Source organism: Ambystoma mexicanum, chromosome 2q (assembly GCF_040938575.1).
Source record: "Ambystoma mexicanum isolate Mex_15411 chromosome 2q, UKY_AmexF1_1, whole genome shotgun sequence".
In the NCBI taxonomy this organism is placed as follows: Eukaryota; Metazoa; Chordata; class Amphibia; order Caudata; family Ambystomatidae; genus Ambystoma; species Ambystoma mexicanum.
In genome coordinates this window covers 1,348,153,165-1,348,174,748 of record NC_090924.1, presented here as the reverse complement: position 1 = coordinate 1,348,174,748, position 21,584 = coordinate 1,348,153,165, and the positions used below count along the sequence as shown (strand labels likewise).

The 21,584-nt window shown below is 46.2% G+C and overlaps 1 protein-coding gene across 1 annotated transcript in view; it reads left to right on the top strand.

The window, feature by feature from the left end:
- Nucleotides 1–337: 337 nt before the first annotated feature.
- CMTM6 (CKLF like MARVEL transmembrane domain containing 6) overlaps nt 338–21,584 on the top strand; it is a 223,653-nt gene continuing 202,406 nt past the window's right edge. Inside the window, exon 1 of the mRNA XM_069648811.1 lies at nt 338–845. Coding sequence (XP_069504912.1) covers nt 720–845 — 126 coding nt within the window. The 5' untranslated portion in view covers nt 338–719. The remainder of the gene's footprint in view (nt 846–21,584) is intronic.

The window sequence follows — 21,584 nt, the reverse complement described above, 5'->3', positions numbered from 1 at the left end:
AACCACCGGGATTTGTGACGAGCAGCAGTCCTTTCGTCACACGTGTAGATAGGGACTACGTTGTCAGTCAACAGAGAAGCTGTTTGTAAGAGCAGTTGCCCAGCACAGAGGCGGCGCATCACATGACCTTTTTTTGAGGAAGCCCTGTTGTTGCGACAGGAAGTGAGCAGCGTAAACACTCAATCTCAATTCAGAGCCGGGTTAGAGAGCTGCAGCCTGTATCCCCGCACCCGCTCGGCCTCTGGCATATAATGATGTCATCTGGGCCATGTCTAACGAGGAGGGCGGTGTCTTTCTGCAGTAAAAAAAATAAAAGGCGAATTGTAACCGAGTTTCTCTTTACCCCCCCTCCTTTTGTTTGGCTCCACAGATCTTTCCTTCGCAAGCAGCAGGAATTGAACGGGGAGGGGAGCATCTAGTGTGCACATCTAGTTTTGCGGGGGGTGCATCAGTGACACACTGCCGCGTACACTGAGGAAGTAAGCAGCCCCGCAGTGCTTTCCCTGCTGGCACTATACTTTTGGTTTCGCTTTTGCGGTCCTGACTGGGTGGCACTGGAGGAACTGCCTTTCCGTGTGCACTTCACTGAGGAGGACGTCGAGGGCCCCCGGGAGCGGCCACCCTCGCTGCACCGCCCGGACGGACCTGACTGACACCTGTGTGTCGCTGCTTGAAACGAGTGTTTATTGGGGGTGTTCGGTCTCGTCTCCTCGGCGATAATGGCCGAAGCGGGGAATGGCGTGTACACCGCCACCACGGTCCCTAAAGAGGAAAAGGGGGAGCGCACCTGCGTGTGGTTGCAGCACCCGGAGATGCCGCGCTTCGCCCTGAAGGCTCTGGAGCTGGTGAGTGCAAACGCAGGCTGGGCCCCCGAGGGCCCACCCACAGTATGACAAACTGCTGAAGGAGAAGGTCCATGTAGGCGAGAATGGCAATACGCCCCTTGTTTGGGCAGGTGATGCACGTTTGGTGATCCCAGGTGGGCATTTTAGGGGGCACACATTTCACGTTTTTTTTATTGTTGAGTTTTAACCAGGACATTTTTTATTTATTTTTCAACATGAACGTCCAAGTTGTTTTTTTAATTTTATTTTTTTACTGTTACAATTCAGTGTTTGGTAGGGCGTTAATCGACTTTCAGGCTCATTTTTGGTCTGCCTGGTGATGGACAGAAAAAAGAAAATGTGCTATTGTAGAGAAAGCCACCAGCATCCCCGCCCCCACGTTCTGGTATAGAAGGGTAAAAAGCAGGCGGACTCCATAGAGATTCATTGTAGGCGGGTAAAAAGCAGCGGACTCCATAGAGATTCATTGTAGGCAGGTAAAAAGCAGCGGACTCCATAGAGATTCATTGTAGGCAGGTAAAAAGCAGCGGTCTCCATAGAGGTTCATTGTAGGCAGACCTGTATCCACCTAGTGGCTGTATTTGCCGATTGTTTCCTAGTCAGGATGTTAAAGGGCACGGAATCCAGGAAGTGCCCAGACTTCAATGCCTTAATGCCGCTCCACCAGGAAGTCCAGCCGAAAGGATGCTAAAGGAAAAACTTTACCATAGAAACCTGAGATCTAGCAATAGGAAGCTATTATTTCTGCCAAGATCTAAGACTAAGAAGGTGCAGGGAGGAGCATTCTTCGGTATGCCCCGGCCTCCTTATGGAACGCATTACCTATCACTCTGAGAACCCATCAATTCCTGGCTGTGTTCAAAAAGGAGTTTAAAACATGATTGTTTCGCTAAATAATCAGACTCTGGTGCCTGCCTGTCTTTCTTGACTTTCCTTCTCGTCTGCGCTTATCTGTTTTTTTTGTGCCATGAGTATTGTCTTGAACGCGCCCTCACACCTAAGGGTTTATGGTTGCGCTCTATAAATTAATTAAAGTAAAAGTAAAAGCTTGTGAGGAAAGATGGTGCCTTTCTGGCCAGTGCCGCCCATCCATCAAATCTGCAGATAATGATGGCAAGATAAGGCACAAGGTTCAAAATGTGTAACATGGAAAATAAAGTCACTGGTCAACAAGGCCGCGACTACTACAAACATGAAAACTGCAACCAGTTCAGTTTAGGTGAGGTAGATCGTGATTTCAAATGTGTGATTGGAAATGTGTTGGGGTGTCTGCCTGTTAAATCAAACATGCATTTTAGCCAGAGATCAGACAATGTGCTTCCTTTTCATAGCTAGAATGTGAATTTCTGCCCTAAAGAATGTCATGTTTTCACTTTCCGACCAGGAGGCTGCTTGCAGCCCTTCACCCCGATTGGGGATCGCTTTCCATTCTGTATATGGTGGGAGTGGGCAATGTTTAAAGTAAACAGAGACGTTGCAGAAAAGAGCAGGGGATATGTAAAACCTACACTCTGGAGTTTTTGTTTGCGGTGGGGTTGACAAAGCAAAACGCAAATAGTGGAGCAAATGTCTATTTGTATACATGCACCTGTTTTTTTCAGCACACACACATTGGCTAATGTATTTCCGTCTTTCTGATAAGCAGGGCTTTACTGGCCTATTGGGAACTCTGGAGTTTTCCCAGTGGGCCTCTGCACCCTGGGCCTCTTCAGTTTGTGTAGTTACATACTTTATTTCCAAATGTCCCCATAGGGAAAGGGTTGAGCTTGCTGAAAACGTCTAGTGTGGGGACTCTTTGAAAATGATTTCCAGGGCCTTTTTTGGTTCCCAGTACACCCCTAAATGGCAAGAACTATGGTTTGAATGTACTTTTATATGAGCGAGAAAAAGGTAGAAAACAACATTCAGCGTCATATGTTAATGTTCAGAATTGTTATCGGAGCATTGCAGTCGGCTGTTCTAGTATGTAGGAAGGGGACTTTTTCTGTAGCACGTGGTTAACTGACTCACCTCCCCATTATTCCAACTTTGCAATGTTTGCTAAATAAGACAGGGACTTGCCCAGGATCACATCATTTGGTCACGTGGGGAAGGCCCAGGCCTAGTGGTCCTACCGTTTGGAATTTAGGCAGTATCTCCCATACAACCCCTAAAACTGCTCTCGGCATAACTCTTTCAAGAGCTAAATTGCTATCCATGCGCAATGCCAGGAAGGCAAAACTTCTTTTTTTTATGCTCATTGAATTATTTGAGAAGCTGTTAAGTTGCATAAAGTGGGCCTCAAAATGTGCGCTCAGGCCTAGCCGTTGCCGAGTAAGAAATGGTGTGCTGCGTGCATGTGGAAAACTGAGGGGGCGAGACTTTTTATGCCTGGCTAGTAGCTTGCAACTTCAAATGTTTACCCATCCTTTAAGTTAATTAAGATGTGGATAAACTGGGGAGCCGCATGGTAGCGGGATTTCGCCTGGCCACACAAGACCAGTTCCCCTGGCTCCTGCGTCCATACTGGCTCAGCAGCGAACACTCCCCTGGCAACTTCACTCCACATGTACTGAGCACTGGTACACACCTAGGAGCAAAACTATCTTCCTAAATGTAATCCATATTCGAGCCCTTGATTTTTTTTTTCTTCACTATTTCCATACAAGCGCTGCAAAAAAAAAAACATTGCTTCTGATCGCAACACCTAGCACCCCGCCTTCATTCCTTTTACCCAAAATGCAGGGAGTGGTAGGTTGGAAACCTGAAGGTGAGGATTGCAGGAACGCCACCATAAAAAGGAGGCTTGCACCTCATTCGGATCCTGTTTTATCCTGACAAATGCCCAGCTAGCTTACGCGACCAGTACTCTGTGTCCCACGACGCTCGTTGCTGACGTCATTGAGCATGCTCCCCTCCCCTCTCCCCCAGCCCTCTCATTGCTCTTCTATGTCCAGCTCCCCCGACCCAGCTTGCTGCTGGGGTTTGCTTCACCGAAGGGCCTGCCTCACAACTGAGAGGTAGAAGTCTCGAGCGTGACCTGTGTTTGGGGATCTAACCCCTGTATTCTGTACGAAGTTCCTTTTTTGATGGCACTTAAGGCATGACCATTTTTTCACACTATTTGAAGTATCGACCCAGGACTCTTATTGATTTGCTAATCCCTCGTGATGACATTGCTGGCTAATACAGTCGCCTACTTCTGACAAGAGTCCTATAGCATTTTTCTCTTCACAACTGCCATCTACAGAGACAGCTTGGTGCCTCTCTACTGACGACACCATTTCTTGGTATGCTACTGTAACCCTGATACAAGCCCTTCAGAACAACCTGTTTGAAGTCGAAACACGTGTTGGCTGTTCACCTGTGGATTAAACTCTTTTCTTTGCAATTCATACTTTTGTATTTGTGACAATAGCTTGATTAGCCAACAGGACTGTTTTGCACCAATTCTTTTGTGGCATTGCGCGTTCCAAGTGACTTACAAAACAATCCAACTTATGTTACTGATCAGATGTGCTTTAAAATGCAACAATTGCAACGTATTTGGCCAAAGTTGTCGTCTTAGGTATGTGAGGTGTCAGAAATGTGAGGCGGACAACTTTGTGAAGATTTTTCAAAAGATGCCATTTTATTAACTCAAAAGGTTGGATAAAATCCTCACTATACCTACCCTGACGAGGATTCCCCTGCCTAAAATAAGTTAAAGGAAACCCTCTAACAAAAGGTTTCTGTTCCTCAAACTTGTACATGCAATAACTCAATAAGTTAATATATGGCAGTTCAAACAAAACAAATATATCAGTTATGTTCACAATTCAATAACTGTCCCCCTTCCCTAGATTCAAGCAGGATTCTATTCAACAGTTCCAAAAGGATAAGGAAATCCGGTCTTGTCACAACGTTCCACTTTAGGTCTTTTGGTTTCACCTTGTCAAGGAAAGGTTCTAACTTGAATTCAACCAACAGCCCAAAACTGTTCAATAAGGAAAGCATGAGCAAATCCGGTCTTGTCACAAGTTCCACTTTAGGTTATTAGTTCCAACTTGCCAACAAAAAGTTCCAACTTGAATTAAACAAACAGTTAAAAATTCTTCAACAAGGTTTTCCTCTTTCAATTTGTGACAAAGAACTCAAAACAACTTCTCATGAAGAAGATGTTTCATAGTTCATTATGATCAACAACAATGTCTTTGCCAAGATACCTCTACAACTGTTCGCAAGAACACTCGTTTTAACAATGTTAGCTATTTCTGCAGCACTTCAAATAACACTTCTTTCAGCAATATGAATTTCAGGATGCTTCTTTACCAGCTCACAAAAACCTTTTAGTGGTTCCACTACTTCCTCTTCGAGCCATTTTACCACACTACAGTACTTCAATGAATTCAACCTGGTCCACTCTCCTGCCAGGCCTACAACTATAAGGTTCTCTGCTCTGGTGTAGTCTCATGCCAGGACAGAGTAAACTACTAACTACAAGTACTTCTGTGGTAAAGTTTATCTTCCACCAAGTCAGCAATGCCTCTTGCTTCACAACTTCATTTTTAAGTATTTCTTCTGGTAAAACAAGACCCGCACTGCTGCTGTTTGTTAAACTATTGTGTTTGCAATACGCAATATAGGTTATGCTCCACTCCTCCTGAATATCATTTATCAGAAGGGCATCCCTCCTGTCACTCTTGTTTCCCCAGTTCTGCAATAACCAAATGCTGACACTGGTTCTCTCACTTGTATACTTCTTTGGCTTTGGCAATGTGGGTTTAAGCCAGTTTCTCTTATGACTTCTTTTACATATAGACAACGTGTTTCACAACCAATTGCTGTCTTATTTGTCCCATTTTGTCTTTGGCAACATTGGTTCTTTTTAACCTGCCTTGGTCTGATTCTTTTATTGAAACCCCCACCACTAAGTAAACATTGTGCAGATGGCATAGTGGAAAACTGCCCTCCCAGGGGAACAGCACTGTACAACTGGTCTTTGGGGCAATTTGTGGCCTGCCCCTGCAAGTGTGTCCCAGGCCACCACAATACCTCCCGCAAGCAACTACTCCTGCTCACACCAACACTCCAGCCCTAGTTCCCACCCTACTAACAATCCACCCCCCCTGCATAATGTACAATGTTGAAAAAATACAAATGCCATACTTGCATAACAAAGGAGAAGCTAGAATTGTATAAGACCTGTAAACGGAAAAGAAACCCATATATTATCGGTGTCAGTCCAGCAAAAACCAATCCACACTGCCATGCTCCCATCATCAACTTCCTCTACTGAGCACCGGGGGGTACTCGCAACATTAATTCCTTCAAAATGCACAATGCCCACTGACTATGGTGCTCACTTCCCCTGTCTGAACACTGTGCACAGGAAGTAAGCGCCACACCAATGTGCTGTGCTATTGCTAGGTGCAGATCCAGCGATCCACACCCAGCACAGCACTTGCTTTCCTTGCAAAGCAGCCAGCCTCCTTCCATTTATCATAATCCTTGGTGTCTAGTGCACCCCCCAATCTCCTAAAACACCAACAGAAAAAACAAGTTTTCTTCTTTTTGTTTTGTTTTGCCCCTTTGCCGTGTGGCAGATGGGCACATTAGTGTGTCTATCTGCACCCAAGGTGGGCAAAACGCACTGCCCCATGCTTTGGAGGCCCTGTGTCAGGTTTTGTACAGGCCCTCTCCCCCCACGCCAAATGGTGGAGGGGCATCTCATGTAGCCCTCCCTGGGGCCACATAGGGGCAAGATTCTGCCCCCAGGGAAGGCTGCATGAGATGCCCCCCTCCATTTTGGGTGGGGGGGGGAGGGCCACCCCCCTTTCAATTACAAAATTCACTGGTTGTTTAGGGTGCCCTCCAGCGCCCCCTAAAATGAATCCTACTAGTTGTTTTTTGTTTTGCCAACTTCCCTTGGGGCAGATTAGCCCCCACGGTGCTCAAAACCTACTGCCCCATCCATTGACGGGCCTGTCCCACGTTTTCTGGTGCCCCCCCCTTCAAAATGATGGGGAGGCATCTCATGTAGCCGTCCCTGGGTGCAGATGCCCCTTCCTAGGAGCAAGAATCTGCCCCCAGGGAGGGCTACATGAGGTGCCCCCATCCACCTGGGGTGGGATGAGAGGGGCACCCTCCTTTCATTGGTGAATCCTTCAGTGGACCATCCCACCCACACCCAAATCTACCCATTTTTTTGTTTGGGCCCTTCCCTAGGGGCAGATGGGCCCAAACCGGCAGCCCCATGCTTTGGGGGTACAGGGGGGTGAGAGGGCCGCTTACATAGTAAGCAGCCCCCCACGTCACCAACAGATCCCTGGTGGTCTATTGGCATTGCTGGGTGTGGATCGAGCGCTCTGCGCCTAGCAATGCTTCAGTTGTTGTTGGAAAAGGGAGAGTCTCCTCTTTCCAATGACACCTCCCTCGATCTCTACGGCTCAATAATGCCGGAGATCGAGAGAGAAGGGCACTCGCCTTCTCTCTTTCGGTGAAATTGCTTTCGGTTTTGTGTCGGCGTACGTTAAGCACCCTAACGGGAAACTGAAAGAAATCCAACCCCCCGGGCCGTGAGAAGGAAGGAGCCTTCCCCCTCACATAGCCCGAGGATTGGATTTCTGTTTTTTACAATCTGTGCTTTGCAGGGATCGCACAAAATGAAGTGCCAAAAAGGACGAGATGGCTCGTTATCTACATCAGAACTTCTTGTGTCTCGCACCCTAGCCCCCAGCGCATACTGAGGGGGTGGGGGGCTGGAGGGGGAACTGTAGCAGTAGATATTCAGCTGATTGTAAAAATGTAGCTCCTGCATTCTTTTCGCCAGTGCATATAGTTAAGGTGGGGGGGAGGGGGGTTAAAAAGTGACGTGGCTTGGAAGTGCCGGTGCTCGTGGCGAGAGCCCGTGCATCGAAGCCCCACCTGGTGCATGTGAAGAGTCCACAGTGATTGTAGTTATGCTGTAGCTGAACGAACGTCGTAAGAAGTGTGCAGTTCAGTGAGCCCATACTGTATTAGGGGTCACATATATTTGGAAAAGAACATCATTCAACGATCCCTGTCTCGCAACAATTTAACCTATTGTAACCTATTGCCACCACTTAATTGACTCTGCGATTAAGCAGCTGATATTAATTGATGAGTGGAAAGGCATCTTGGTTAACAATGACTAAAGTAAATAATCAGCTTAGACGTCACTTTGCGTCAGTGAGTGTCAATAATGAAGTGTAGGTATTATCGTTGGACGCTGATTACCAAAATAGCGAAACGAATGGGGAGCACCCATCGGTTAAGGATAAGGACAATGCGAGGACCACAAAGAGTGGCCCCACTAGAATGGGTGCGTTCTTGGAGGGGCTTTGTGATGAGGGTTGTTCTGAGGCGGTTACAGTTAATCGGCTCAGAGCTAAATTAGGAGAGCCACAGGTCTGTCTAGCACCAGTCCCCAGGGAGACAAGTCTTAGAACTTGACCATTACCCATACGACCCCATAGCCGGACAGAAGATCAGACTTTTCTGAAAGCGGGCACAGAAATTGGAACACGTTTGCCGATGTGAGCCACTCTTATGGCAGATGGATCAAATATGAACAATCGCAGCCTACTTGAAGCTGCTGCTGAAATGGGCTACCTGATGCCTGATCAAAAACAGCTGAAGGAGAGCTGGATATGAATGATAGAATACTAGATGGATCTATCTCACCAATGCGTCAAGAGGAATGCCTAGGACCACGAACGGAACTGCTTTCATTAAGCAGTCATTTGCAAAGCCATAACGCCAGTCTGAGATAGAGTAATGCCACATCATACACTACTAGAAGCAGACGGGAGAATTAAATTCGCATCACCCTCCATCTCGGCTTTCAAAACAGTACTCTGTGCATTCTTTGAAATGTACAACATTAGAGATGAGGTTAGGGCACACACGTTAACATTACATGAAAAAATAAATGTTGAATTATTGGGCTTTGTGCCCAAGGTCTACTTTTCCTAGATTGAAGAAGCATACTGGAACATCACAAAACACCAAAACACCAATGTGTAATTCGATTAGGGGAAATTCAGTGTTAATTCCTTCTTATTTTAATCAAGACGGTGGGCATGAGTTTGAGCTGGAGCACCCTTCTTCTCACAGAGACCAAAATAGTGTCATAGTGATTCTACCTGCTGCATCAGCTCAAAGTGAGGTGGCGACAGTGAGAGACGCTATAAGAAAGGAAACGCAGAATAAAAGGTGTGAAAAGGTGAGGGAGATGGAGAAATGTAATAAAGAAGCACCCCGGGAATTGCGACAGCACACTGCCAAAGATCGGGGGCCCAAGCCAGGTGCCAAGGAATTGCAGTCGTGCCGTGGAAAGAATTCAAGAAAGGCATAACCAAAATTGTAAAAATGGCAGAAAGAATGAAACCAGAAACAATTCTAGAACATTTCTCAGAGATTTACACTTTACAGAGAAGAAGTGGAAAGATCTGGAGCCTCCTCGTAGTCGATAAGTGTTATCTATGTTGATGCCGAATCCCTAAATTCTCTTAATCTGCAGCCTGACAAGAAGAATAAAGTTTCAACACGAACTGAGCCCAACGACACACTTAAGGGCCCATTAGATTTGAGTGGAGTAGTTCCTGACCAGAGGATGTCTCCCTTAGCCAATCCTCAACGCTCAAACCAATCTTTTAACTTAAGAAAAAAGTGCCCTTAAAACAGGAAAAGAACACACCAACAGAAAGCTACGTAGGAGATCTAGCTGCCAAACCCGATAGGTGTAGGATAGAAACTTTATATTGGGATGGAGATGCTAGAAGTAAAGAGAAATGCATAGCATCCAGTGCATCACAAACCAGGAGTAGAGACATTCAATCAACCTCTAGTTTAGGTGAAGTTTGAGCAGATACGTGGGATTGGGAAAGCGAGGGAGACGCGAGGGATGGCTTCCCTCAGCTCGCTTCGCTTGGAACAATTTTTACAGGGAAAAAAATAAGTGCTCCCGAAAAAAGGACCATAAATGAGTACCCAGACGGTGAGTTTAGAGGGAAATGTGGCAGAGCCATCTCCTGATAAGGACTGACTGATGATCTTCGGCAAGGAAGGACATCCAAAAGAGGACATGGGTAAAGATTCCTAAAGGGGTTATAGTGACTGGATGTCTACTATATCTAAACAGCCTTTAAACTCCTACAATCTTAGCCAATGGACCTCATAAAGCCCAAATAAGAGTCTAATTGAAGATCTGCAGGGAAAGAGGATTTTTGGTGAACTTGGAGTAAAACCATAAATGGATGTTATTTTAAACCGGTCGAACATTTTAAACTTTCTCATGAGGTTCCAGCACTTCGTCCTCTTACCTCACAGGACTATAGAACAAATTAAAAATGGGCAATGGTGGAGCAAATTTTTTCAAGAGTGTTCGCTAATGGGAATATACAAGGCGATATAAAAGTGGGGTCCACATGGAAGAATAATAGATCATATGGTCTTCTCTCGACCCAAACAGAAGATATGTACTATGTTTAGAGTGGTTGAGACACAGTTAAGTGAACACAATGTGCTAGTCGCGATGATGGCCCTAGTAAACAAATTCCATCAATCAATAGAACATACAGGATTGATAGTTAACCCAGGTGGAAATCGGATAATGAAGTTTGGAGGAGGTGGAGATAGACTTAATATAGAATTGAAAAATGTAATCTCAGCTGTCCCCAATTGGAATCTCCTTCCAACTGACAATGTTCGAATTTTTAGGGAGTTTTTGTGGAATGGAAATCTGTTGAAATGCCGAGGAGTGGGTCTGAAGGTGGACCATATTCTTATATTTGAATAGGAAGTATGGGAAAGGAAAAGGCTACATAGAAAACAACTTTGGGTTTTGAGAAGAATATGTGTTAATGAAGATAATTATTTGATTAAAAAGGGGGGAGAATTTTGGGTACGTCTATAGAGAAAAACACCCATAATTCCTGATGTTGATAAACAATTAATCAAAATCTCACTCATGTGCAAAGTAATTTTGTTACTGAAGCTAGATGGATAGAACACCGAAAAAACATATGAAAATACAGATAAGGAACGCAGAAGAATTGGGGAATACCCTATATGGGATCTTCATTTTGGAAAAGAGGACATAGATTGAATAATTACAAAGGATTGTCGCTCCAGAGTGGCTTGTCCTAATGACCTGACAAATCAAATACTAAAGGCAGATAAACAGTTCTAGTTCCATATACTATTTCTGCTCTTTAAGGCCATTCTGCTCTGTTGATACATGCTAGATCGGTGGAAGTTGTCAATCATTGTGCCTATTTACAAGAGGGGCAATCAGTCGGATTCTATGAATTATAGGCTGATCGCCCTTTTGGATACCGATAGTAAGATCTTTTCGGCACTTGTGCTGGAAAGCTTGGAAGTATGGATGACTCAAAAAGGTATGCTACCAAAGCTCCAAATATACCCTTCCTGAAGCCTATCTTCATTTCTAGGGCACGGGTAGTATAGCTCAGTGGCAACGTGCTCATTTGGAAGCAAGACGACGCAGAGCAACACAGGTTTGAATCCCGGGTCCGTACTTAGAAACCTCTTCTGTATTAAGCGTGTTATAAAAAAAGATTCTAATTATAATCTAAATTGCTTGTTATTGAATACCATGCAAGCAAACTTATGGTCTAAAACGGATGGCACTTTGTATGGAGCTTTGGGAGATTTTCCAGAAGCTTTTGATGCGGTGCATCATGGCCGTCTGTGGCAGAAGCTATACGTTTAGGGAATACCTCCTCCCTTATTAGCAATAATTTAGTACATGCATGAGAACACTCCGGTTTTGATCAAACTAGACAAAGCAGGAAATCTGTCTAGTCCAGTAAATACTGCATGAGGATTGCAGCAGGGATGCATTTTTGCCCACTGCCTCTTCAATTTATATCTGGCTGATTTGGGTGAGATATTGCAAGAAGTGCCATCTACAGACAGAAATTAGTGTCTGCCTTTATTTGTGGTCTTGAGGCTTCATACTGTGATTGATCTAAGTGGGCAGATATAATTGAAGGGTTGCTATGGTAGAAAATAATGGGGCTAAACAATTACACTCCTACTAGGGCAATTAGGCTAGAGATGGGCCTTCTTTCCCTCTCTACCCTGATTAACCTGAATAGAGCAAAGCACTATATTAAGATTATGTTCTCTACACCAGACTCCTTTCTTACGATCCTTCGCTCGCCGTTGGAGACTAGCGCCAAAGCGGCAATGACTAAATTCAAAACAATGAATGAGTTTTTTTTTTTAAGAAGCTATGCTGGACACTGAGGTGGGAATATGGTGAAGGTGCAATGCTGAAATCCTTGAAAAATGCGGCTGAGAAGCAAGACTGGGTAAACCGCCACGAAAAAGCCACTTCTCAAGGATGTTTTTTAACTTTAAGGAGCCACAATAATTTCTAAAGCTCCTTCCATCCTTGATAACGCAGAAGCTGTTTATGAACATCCGTCCAAACCGTCTTGATGTTTTAGGAGTCAAAGGGGCATGGACTGGAATGCCAGCTCATGAAAGAACATGCAGACTTTGCTGTAATAAGTTAGAAATAGAGACAGCAAGACATGTGCTTACAAATTGCCCAATGATGAAATCCATCTATGCTCATTACTACTCTAAATGTGTAAAAGATCTGGATGATATAACCCATGAATACTTCTGGTTAAATTGTTTGTCTGGGAATAGTCGTAGTAGGATCATCTCTATAACACAAGTATGGAAATGTGTAAATAAGCAACTACAGAAATTTGAAAGTGACATGAGACTATTGGAGGAACTAAGTGAATTCTTTGCTCCTAAATCTGAGTATACCTCATATGCTGTGCGATGAACATAGGATCCATTTATGTGTGAATTGCGCCTTGGGATTTGATTGATGCCTAATTAATTTATTTTTACAATCACTACAAATGGACCGTGTTAGATGATTGCTCTGTATTGTTATTTTACTAAGGATATGCAAATGTTCTCTATTCTGTTGCCTGATATCCTTTTTATATAATTTTGCTATTTGTTAATATTTGGAATCATTTTCTATTTTTAGTAATTTCTTCTCTTTGCTGTAATAGCCTCTTGCTGTATAAGAATAGAGTATGTGATAATTTTCTTTTCAAATTACTTTTATCTAAGAATGTGTTAAAGTTTGTTTATTAAACTATATACACAATAAAAAAATTACAAAAAATTGCAAGAATTTGCATTCATAAGTCCTATAGGGATTGGGATCTACTGGATGACCTATGCAGACAACAGTCTTATTAGATGCTACACCAGTAAGCCTCCTGCGGCTTCTTGCTGCCCTTTTTAATTATGTCTTGCACTAATGACGTTAAGATTAATTAAAAAAAAATCAAATATCATGCATAGGTTTCAAGTGGTTTGTAGATGAGAAAGATCCAAATAAGAATAGAGAAGAAAATGGATCAACTGTTATTTCAGATGAGAAGGATTTATCGAAAGCACTGTAGAATTTTAATTAAAGCATTGATTAATTTCTATAAAGGAAAGGTCATTCCGTCCCTCTTATATGGCATGGAAATCAAGCCACAGGCTTGCGTTTTGGCATGGGAGCGATTGGAGGTGGGAGTATGGAAAAAGATGTTAAATCTTCCCTCCTCAATCCATATGCCATCCATACTTTTTGAGCTAGGTTTAATGGCAATCAAGGCTTGGTTTCGGTGGTGGGTACTATCATTAATTGGTAGGCTGTTGTCTCCCCCAATATATGTATGAAGAATTCAAAGTAGCAATGAGTCAGAACCTTTGTTAAAGCAGTAAAAACAGCGGCAGAACTAATTCTGGAACAATGTGGTAGATTACAGTTGGATTTAACTGAGAACTGATGCTGGGTAAAAATGCATAATGAGACGGATTAGATTGCAACAATGAATAAGCTGCAAAATGATCGCCTCTATTCTACCTTCTCTAAGTTAAATAATCCATTGGGAATTCTTCAAGTTTCTTGAGAAATTTCCTAATGGTTTTTTTTCAAGAACAATTTTCGAGATTTCATTCAAATTTACTGTCTAAAGAAGAGACCCTCGAAGTTCGTCATAACAAACAGGGACAAATGGTGTATGCAAAATATGCTTTGAACAAGATACAAAGCAAACGCTAATGCCAGGGGTTGGAAAACCTTCGACAGAAGTCTTTGGGCTGATTTGTCCATAAGATAGAAGGGCTGAATTCGGATGACTTTTGGCATAGGCGAAGTGCGGGGAATGAAGTAGGACTAGTGATGTTTAAGTAGCTCTGTGGAAAGTGTTTTATGTACTTTTGAAAATGTTGTAGAACTTGCTTCTTAAGTGGCTTTTATGATGAATGATGATTTTGTATATTTTTTTTGAAATGTTTATCAATTTTATGTCTTGGATGTAAGGATTTGGTATGAATTGTGTTAAAGGGCAATTTCTTTTTACTACTTCACTTTAAAAAATAATCTCAAACAATATGAAACCATCCAAGGGGATAGTTAAACAGTACCTCTTCACAACCAAATGGCCGGGCCCATGGCCAACACCAACCTGCCGACTGCCTACCCCAAATGACTTTACGGGATACTGATCAACCTCTCCATCGACTGTCCACCTCATCCACCCACCACATCACCCACAATTGTTCATCGTCTTCCTCCCCTGCCAACCTCTTTTTGCATGAAATTTCTCCTGCGTGCCAACTCTACTTTTTTATTTTATATCTATTCACGATTCCTCCTGCCCTTCCTACAACAGGGACGAACTTCCCGCCTTCAGCAGTCTTTATTCCCTAAGCCACTATGGTAATTTATCCCAAAATAAATGTATTTCTTATACCTAAACCTATACAAATTGTGAATAAATATCACTGAGTGCAACAGTGCGCTGATATTTACTTTTAATTTAGTCAAAAGGATCCAAGTCAAACCACAAGATTAGGAAAATTGTATTAGTTTCTTAATCCATCTTGTGTCTACATTTTCTTTTTTTTTTTTTATTTAGATTTGTATTGATTTTAAACGTCAGTAACAGACATACAGGTGGGTACATGTTACATTCACATAGTAGCACCAGGAAACGATTTCCTCAACACCTGCGTCAACTTTTAACATCGACTATTCGTCTCTCCTTCGTGGGGGAACATTTTGATCCCATACCCCCCTCCCAACCACCCCTTGTCCTTGCACATGCAACTTCGGGTTCATCGGCGTTCGTCATGGCGATTTGTGGCGAGCGACATGTGTGGCGCTGATCAACGTTCGGTTTGGAGTTCGCTGGTTGCACAGTGTAGATTTGTGACAGGCATGTTAAATTGGCGGGTTGCGCTGGGGCGTCCTGTCCAGGCCAGGGGAGGACGTTTGGTTTTGCTGATGGGCTGGGTCGTTCGTCACTGCGTTTGAAATGCATTAGTTGGCGAAGTCGCACAAGGCTTCTTTGTGTCATGCGGTCTTGTTATGCAGTGCCGCCGTGATTTTTTCCATGTAGATGTTTGTTGCAATTTGTATCCAGTCCTTTTTAGTCGGGTGGTGTAAAGACTTCCATTTGATTAAGTTCGCTCTAGCGGCCAATAGCAGGGGGGATACTAGTCCTCTGACTCTGATCAGCTCATCGTCCTCTTCTTCCAGACCGAAGAGGATCAGAAGGGGGGGGACAGTTCGCTTTCTATGCCGTCTAGCTGTTTGATCCATCCCAGGACTTCCTGCCAATAGATGCGGGCCTTGGGGCAGCCCCACCACATATGCCAATAATCAGTATCCATGCCACATTGACGCCAGCACCTGGGGCTGGAGGACTGAAACATTCTGGAGAGGCGGCGTGGGTCATACTGCCATCTGTGGAGTAGCTTTGTTGCGTGTAGCTTATATTGGGCTGCGATTGACATTTTAGATGGAGTTTCACAAATTCTGTCCCAGACTTGTTGGTCAAATTCTCTACCGAAGTCTTTCTCCCATCTCTCTTTCAGGCGGGAACTCGAGGGTTGATCCTTTGTGATCAGAGCGCTGTACATGCGTGCCATTAGGCCTTTGTTTGTGGTGGTCGTGTCCAAAATTGTTTCGAAGAGCGTGAGCTCCCTCTGTGTTTTGGTCTTCCATTCTTTCCTGGACAATACACCTTTCAATCGGAGATACAGAAAAACCGGGATCGGGTGTAATTGGAGGGCTTCCTCAAGGTCCGCAATTGGAATGAATTTCCTGTTTCTCCACAGCTGGCCTACTCAAGTCCCGCGTCGAAACAGGCTTGGTATCTGGGGTGTTCAGGGATGTATTCTCTGATCCCGGGAGACCAGAGATGGCTCAGGGGAGAGGGCCATGTGGTGACTCCAGACGTTCCCTTCCCTTCCTTCCATATGTTCCACAGCGTCCCCAGTATCGGGTGGTTGCGCAATCTTCTCGTCAGTTTTGGTCTGGGACCCATAGCCACTCAGCGAGGGTAACGGGGGTCAGGTTGTCGTTGTCTAGTTGAATCCATTGCAGGTCTCTTCTGTCACGTAGATGAGGAATCGGGATCCTAAACTGAGTCGCCTGGTAGTATCGCTCTATGTCCGGTAGACCGACTCCCCCGTGCTCTTTTGGTAGTATCAGGTTTTCATAGGATAGTCTAGGTTTCTTCCCATTCCAAAGGAAATCTAATATGGCTTTCTTGACTTGTTTGAAGAATTGGTCCGGGATTGTGATGGGAAGAACCTGTAAGGGATACAAGAGACGTGGGAGGCTCACCATCTTGATGGCATTCAGTCGTCCCATCAAGAGATCGTAAGAGGTTTCCATTTTGCAAGGTCCGCTTTGAGGGCATCGAGGAGTTGAGGTAAGTTCACCTCATAAAGATGTTCGAGGTCTCTTGGTAGGTTGATCCCCAGGTATCTCAGTGTTGGACCTCTGATGATTAGTCCCAGGGTTTCAAGGACCGCCTGTTGTTCCGGGGAGGGTTCGTGGAGTGGGAAGAGAATCGATTTGGATTTGTTTTTTTTGAAGCCTGAAAGCTTACCATATTCTTCTATCAGGTGAATCGAGGACATCGGGTTCAGGACGTGAAGCAGGATGTCATCTGCGTACAATGCCAGTTTGTACTCTCTGCCACTCACTCGCAATCCCTCTACATCGGGGTCTGCTCGGAGTGTGTGGGTGAGGGGGTTCGAGCGAGAGCACGAAGAGAATAGCCGAGAGAGGGCATCCTTGTCTCGTTCCTCTGCTAAGGGGGAACCAGCACGAGTATTGGGAGTTTACTGCTACCGAGGCACGTGGTGCCGTGTAGACAGCTTTGATCCCTCGTCGGAGAGCGGGTTCAGGCCTATTTTCACCAGTGTGGCTTCTAGGAAGTGCCACTCAACTCTGTCGAATGCCTTTTCAGCGTCAATCGAAAATAATGCAGGCATGTCTGGCATTTTCCTGGCCTCATGTATGAGGTGGAGGGTCTTCCGGGTAGAGTCCGCACCTTGCCTCCCAAGGATGAACCCCACCTGATCATTATGGATTATCGCTGGCATATGAGATTCAAGGCGCGCATAGGCGGTAAGGACTCTCGTGTAAATCTTTGCATCAATGTTCAAGAGGGAAATTGGACAGTAGGAGGCGCACAGGGTGGGGTCCCTGCCTTCCTTGGGTATGACAGTTATTAATGCTTCTGAGAAGGTGTCCGGCGCAGTGCCTGATTGAAGTATATTATTAAACAGCTCGATGAGGAATGGGAGGAGTGCATTCTTGAAGGTCTTATAGAAGCCTGCTGTGTAGCCATCGTTATTGGGGGCTTTCCCCACGGGAAGTCTTTTGATCGCCTCTTCAATCTCCTCTCCTGTGATCGGGGCATCTGTGGTTTGTGCCACATCCAGGGGGAGGGACGGGAGGGAGACCTTGTCCATATATTTGTTGACCGCCTCTGGGTGTGGGGCAGCATCTGAGGAATACAGCTTTTCGTAGAAGTCGGCGAAGACTTCGGGGATATTGGGAGGACGATGGTCATGGGATGTCTTACTGTTGTGTATTGTTGATACCCATCGCTCTTTGCGTTGCCCTCGGAGTCTTGCAGCTAGTAGGGCACCCGCCTTGTCTCCATGTTCATATTGTTTCTGCTTGAGGCGTTGGAGTTTATGGACGATGTTATCAGTTTCTAATTGCCGTAGTTCTTCCCTCTTGTTAGCTTGTTCTATGTTTTGTAGTCTGTCGGTGGCTGAGGATCGAGCGATAAGATAGAGTTGAGAAATTTCTTCTTGGAGTCTGTGTTCTATGAGTTGCCGTTCTCTTTTTTTGGTGGCCTCTTCCTTAATGAGTAGTCCTCTCCAGGTGGCTTTACCTGCTTCCCACACAGTATTTAGAGAGGTGCCGCCTGTGTTATTTAGTTCAAAGTAGTGGGTGATGTCCTGCTCCAGTTGGTCTCGAAAAATCGGGTCTTTGAGGAGTGTCTCATTGCATCGCCATTTAGAGCTCCTCTGGGGGAGGGCCATCCGGTCAACCGTGGCTGTGACCATGTCGTAGTCAGACCATGTTATAGGAATTATCTTGGAGTCGGCCATAGCCTCGGTGAGTTGTGGAGTGAGGTATATATAGTCAATTCTGGTGAACGTCGTGTGTGGTGCTGAGTAGAAAGTGAAGCCTGTTGAATTCGGGTTCATGTGTCTCCATGCATCCTCGAGGTTGTAGGCCTCCATCATGTTCGTGACCTGTGAATGACCAGGTCCAGCTGGGGGGGGGCTGCGAATGGGTTGCCTGCTTGTCTATCTAGATCTGGATCCATCCATAAATTTAAGTCCCCTCCGAGGATCACTTCGCCTTCTGCTTCGATCATGATCTTGGGGACTGTTTGTTGGATGACCTTGACTGACCAGTGTTGGGCGCGTATATGGATGGGAGCGTGAGAATGGTGCCCTGTATATGACCAACAAGGGCGAGCGCTCTACCACTTACGTCAGCCCAAGTTTTGAGGTGTTCGAACCGGACTGCGCTGTTGATTAAGATGCGGACTCTGGCTTTCTTGAGAGGGCCGGAGCACCAATATTCAATGCCAGCTTTGGTACCTAGGATCTTCCTTTTCTCCCCCTGGCATATCGGGTCTCCTGTAGAAAAAGGATGTTAAGTTGTGCTCTCTTGAACTCTCTGTAGACTAGCGATCTCTTGGTGGGGGAATTTAGTCCCTTTACATTCAATGTGCCAATTCTGAGTGTGCCATGCTTGTCACTTCGGTTGTCATGTCCATCGGTCAGAGATGCACTCTGAGTTCGCTCATCATGTTGTGTCGTTCGCCTCGGAAGGTCGCCATAGAGGAAGTGTTCAAATAAGCACCTCTGGAAAACTGAGGCTGTGCCATTCCCTGCCTCCCTCCCCCAGCCCTCCCCTTTAGGGTATTGGACATCATACCCGTTGCCCTCAGTCTTGTCTCGTTGCTCTACGGACCTTCAATGAGGGTTTGTGTCTGTTTGTGGTGGCATCTGAGTTGGACTGGATGTGAACAGCTGGTCTACTGTCAGACCACCAGCAATGGTCGTAGCCGCACGGCCCCGTCAACTACTATCATCAACATAACATTATGAGCCCCCACACCCCCTTATGTAAAATTGTGTAACAAACATTATGTTAAACAACAGCAACTTATACTGTGAACTAGTATATGTAATGATACATGCGGTTTCCGGAGTCTTTGTTCATTGGCAGCTTGTGTTTGCAGTTCAAGCAGTTCACATGCCGTGAGATGGAGCCAGTGATACGGGAGTGCCGAGATCCAGAATATAAGTAGGTCCTTTGCAGGAACTCTCGAAGCAAACATTGTCGGAATGCAGAACTTGGTCGCACAATATCACTAGTTGTTGTCTTGCGTGTCGTTGGGTTGCCTGTACTTCCTGGATCCCTTTACTAGTTCCTTCTCGGGCCCTGAAGTTCCCATCTCGATCTTTCCTGTGCAGGGGCGTCCTGTGTTCCCTCCCCCGGGGCCGGCACAAGGAGGTCTGCAAGGCATTCTCAGATTTCTTCTTCAGAGCGGAGTAGTATCTTCCTGCTACCATGTTCGAACGCGAGGGGAAAAGGGATATCCCCATCTGTATCTCGTGCCTTGACCTTTAAGCCATCGCGTGAGGGGACCACCGAGACGGCGTAGGGCCAGTGTAAGCGATGATAGATCCTGGAAGATGGTGATTTAGGCCCCTCCAAGGGTGAGAGTGCCTCCGGACCTGGCTTTAGCGAGTATTCTTGTTCTGTCCTGATATCTGTGGAATCTGGCGAGGACCGATCTCGGGCCACCTGGGGGGCCACCAGCTCTGTGAATCCTCTCGATCTTGAGTTCATCAATGGCCTCGTCCGCCGCTAGGATTTTGACAATATCATGTATAGTTTGTTTGAGGTCTTCTTCTTCTGTCTTCCCTTCTCTCTCTGGAATTCCAAAAAAAAGTAGGTTGTTCCTCCTTTCTCTATTTTCCAAATCGTCTAACTTAAGGCGAATCTCGTCCTCCCTCTTCTCTATGTTCCGTATTCTGAGCTCCATTTGGGCTTCTAGGGTATCGATTGAGGCTTGGTTGTTCTCGACTCCCTCTAGCCTCTCCTCGATATTATCCACCCTCTGGGTCATCTTGTCCATTTTACCACCAAGGTTGGCCCCCATATTCCGGATTTCACTTAGAAGGGCAGCGATGTCTCCCTTGGTAGCCGCTGCACCCATTTCGGAGGCTTCTAGCAACATTATTGTTCTTGGTTCAGGAGCCTGGGGCAGCGCGGTATAGGCATATTTGGCAAGTTTACTTTTAATGTTCATAGGGCACTTGCATGTGAAGAGGCACACGCCGCGGGGGCCCTACCCTCTGTCCTGGTCTGATGGGAGGCATGTGAGCTGTGTTGCGGGGCAACAGAGTGGTGTCCCTTGGATCGAGAGCTCTTTGGTGGGAGGAGGCACACGCCCTGGGTCCAGGGGCTCTACCTCCCGTACAGGCCAATTTCCATTGGTGGGCTCGATGCTGTGTCAAGGGGGCCGAGGTATCAGTGCCGGCCCGTGCTAAAGGCTCCGGAGAGCGTGTGTGGGGCAAGACCGCTGACGAGGGGGTCTTGGCTTCGGGCGGAGTGGAGGGGAGAGCACCTGGTCGGGCAATAGGTTGAGGCTTTCCCAGAGGAGGGCACATGCCCCAGAAGTGGGGCCCAACCCTCTGCTTAGACTTGGTGCAAGGCTGAATTCGGTGCCGTGTAAACTGTATCCTCGGGTGATGGAGTCCGAGGGGATTATGTGGGTAGGCCTGGTTGGGAGCGATGAAGGCTGGAGCCTAAAAGGCACTTTCGCTGGTATGTGAGGGCCTCGTATCTGGAAGGCGGGCGTGGCACGCAGTGTGCAGGGGGTGACTTTGGTGGCCCGTGAGGTGGCTGTTGAGTGAAGCGGGAACCAACGTCGTAGCCAGCATGTGGGGTGCGCTGGGCCGGGGGCTTCGCCTGGAGGTTGGGGCTGCCCCCTGTGGGCCTTTAGTGTTTTGGTCGATGGGGTCCCCCGGGGGTGTCGGGAAGAAGATGCTGGGGGCGTCGGGCGGGTGGATGGCCTGCCGAGGGGCCCTCGTAGTTCGGGGCTAGGCAGCCAATGAAAGGCCTCAGCCGTCCTCTGTTGTGGCGCTGCTGGGTCCTCAGTGGGAGCGGAGGGGTGGGGGCCCCTTCAGCACCCCCCCCGCTCCGCTGTTCAGGTTCAGGCCCCGGGTAGAGCACGGTCCGGGGAGGGAAATGAGCCCCAGTCCGGGTGAGGCGCTTCGGAGCACTTCAGGGGGGGGTGTGCACTTACCCGCTCCGCAGGTTGGCTCTATCCATCGTGGGGCCTGTGTCTGGAGGCGCGG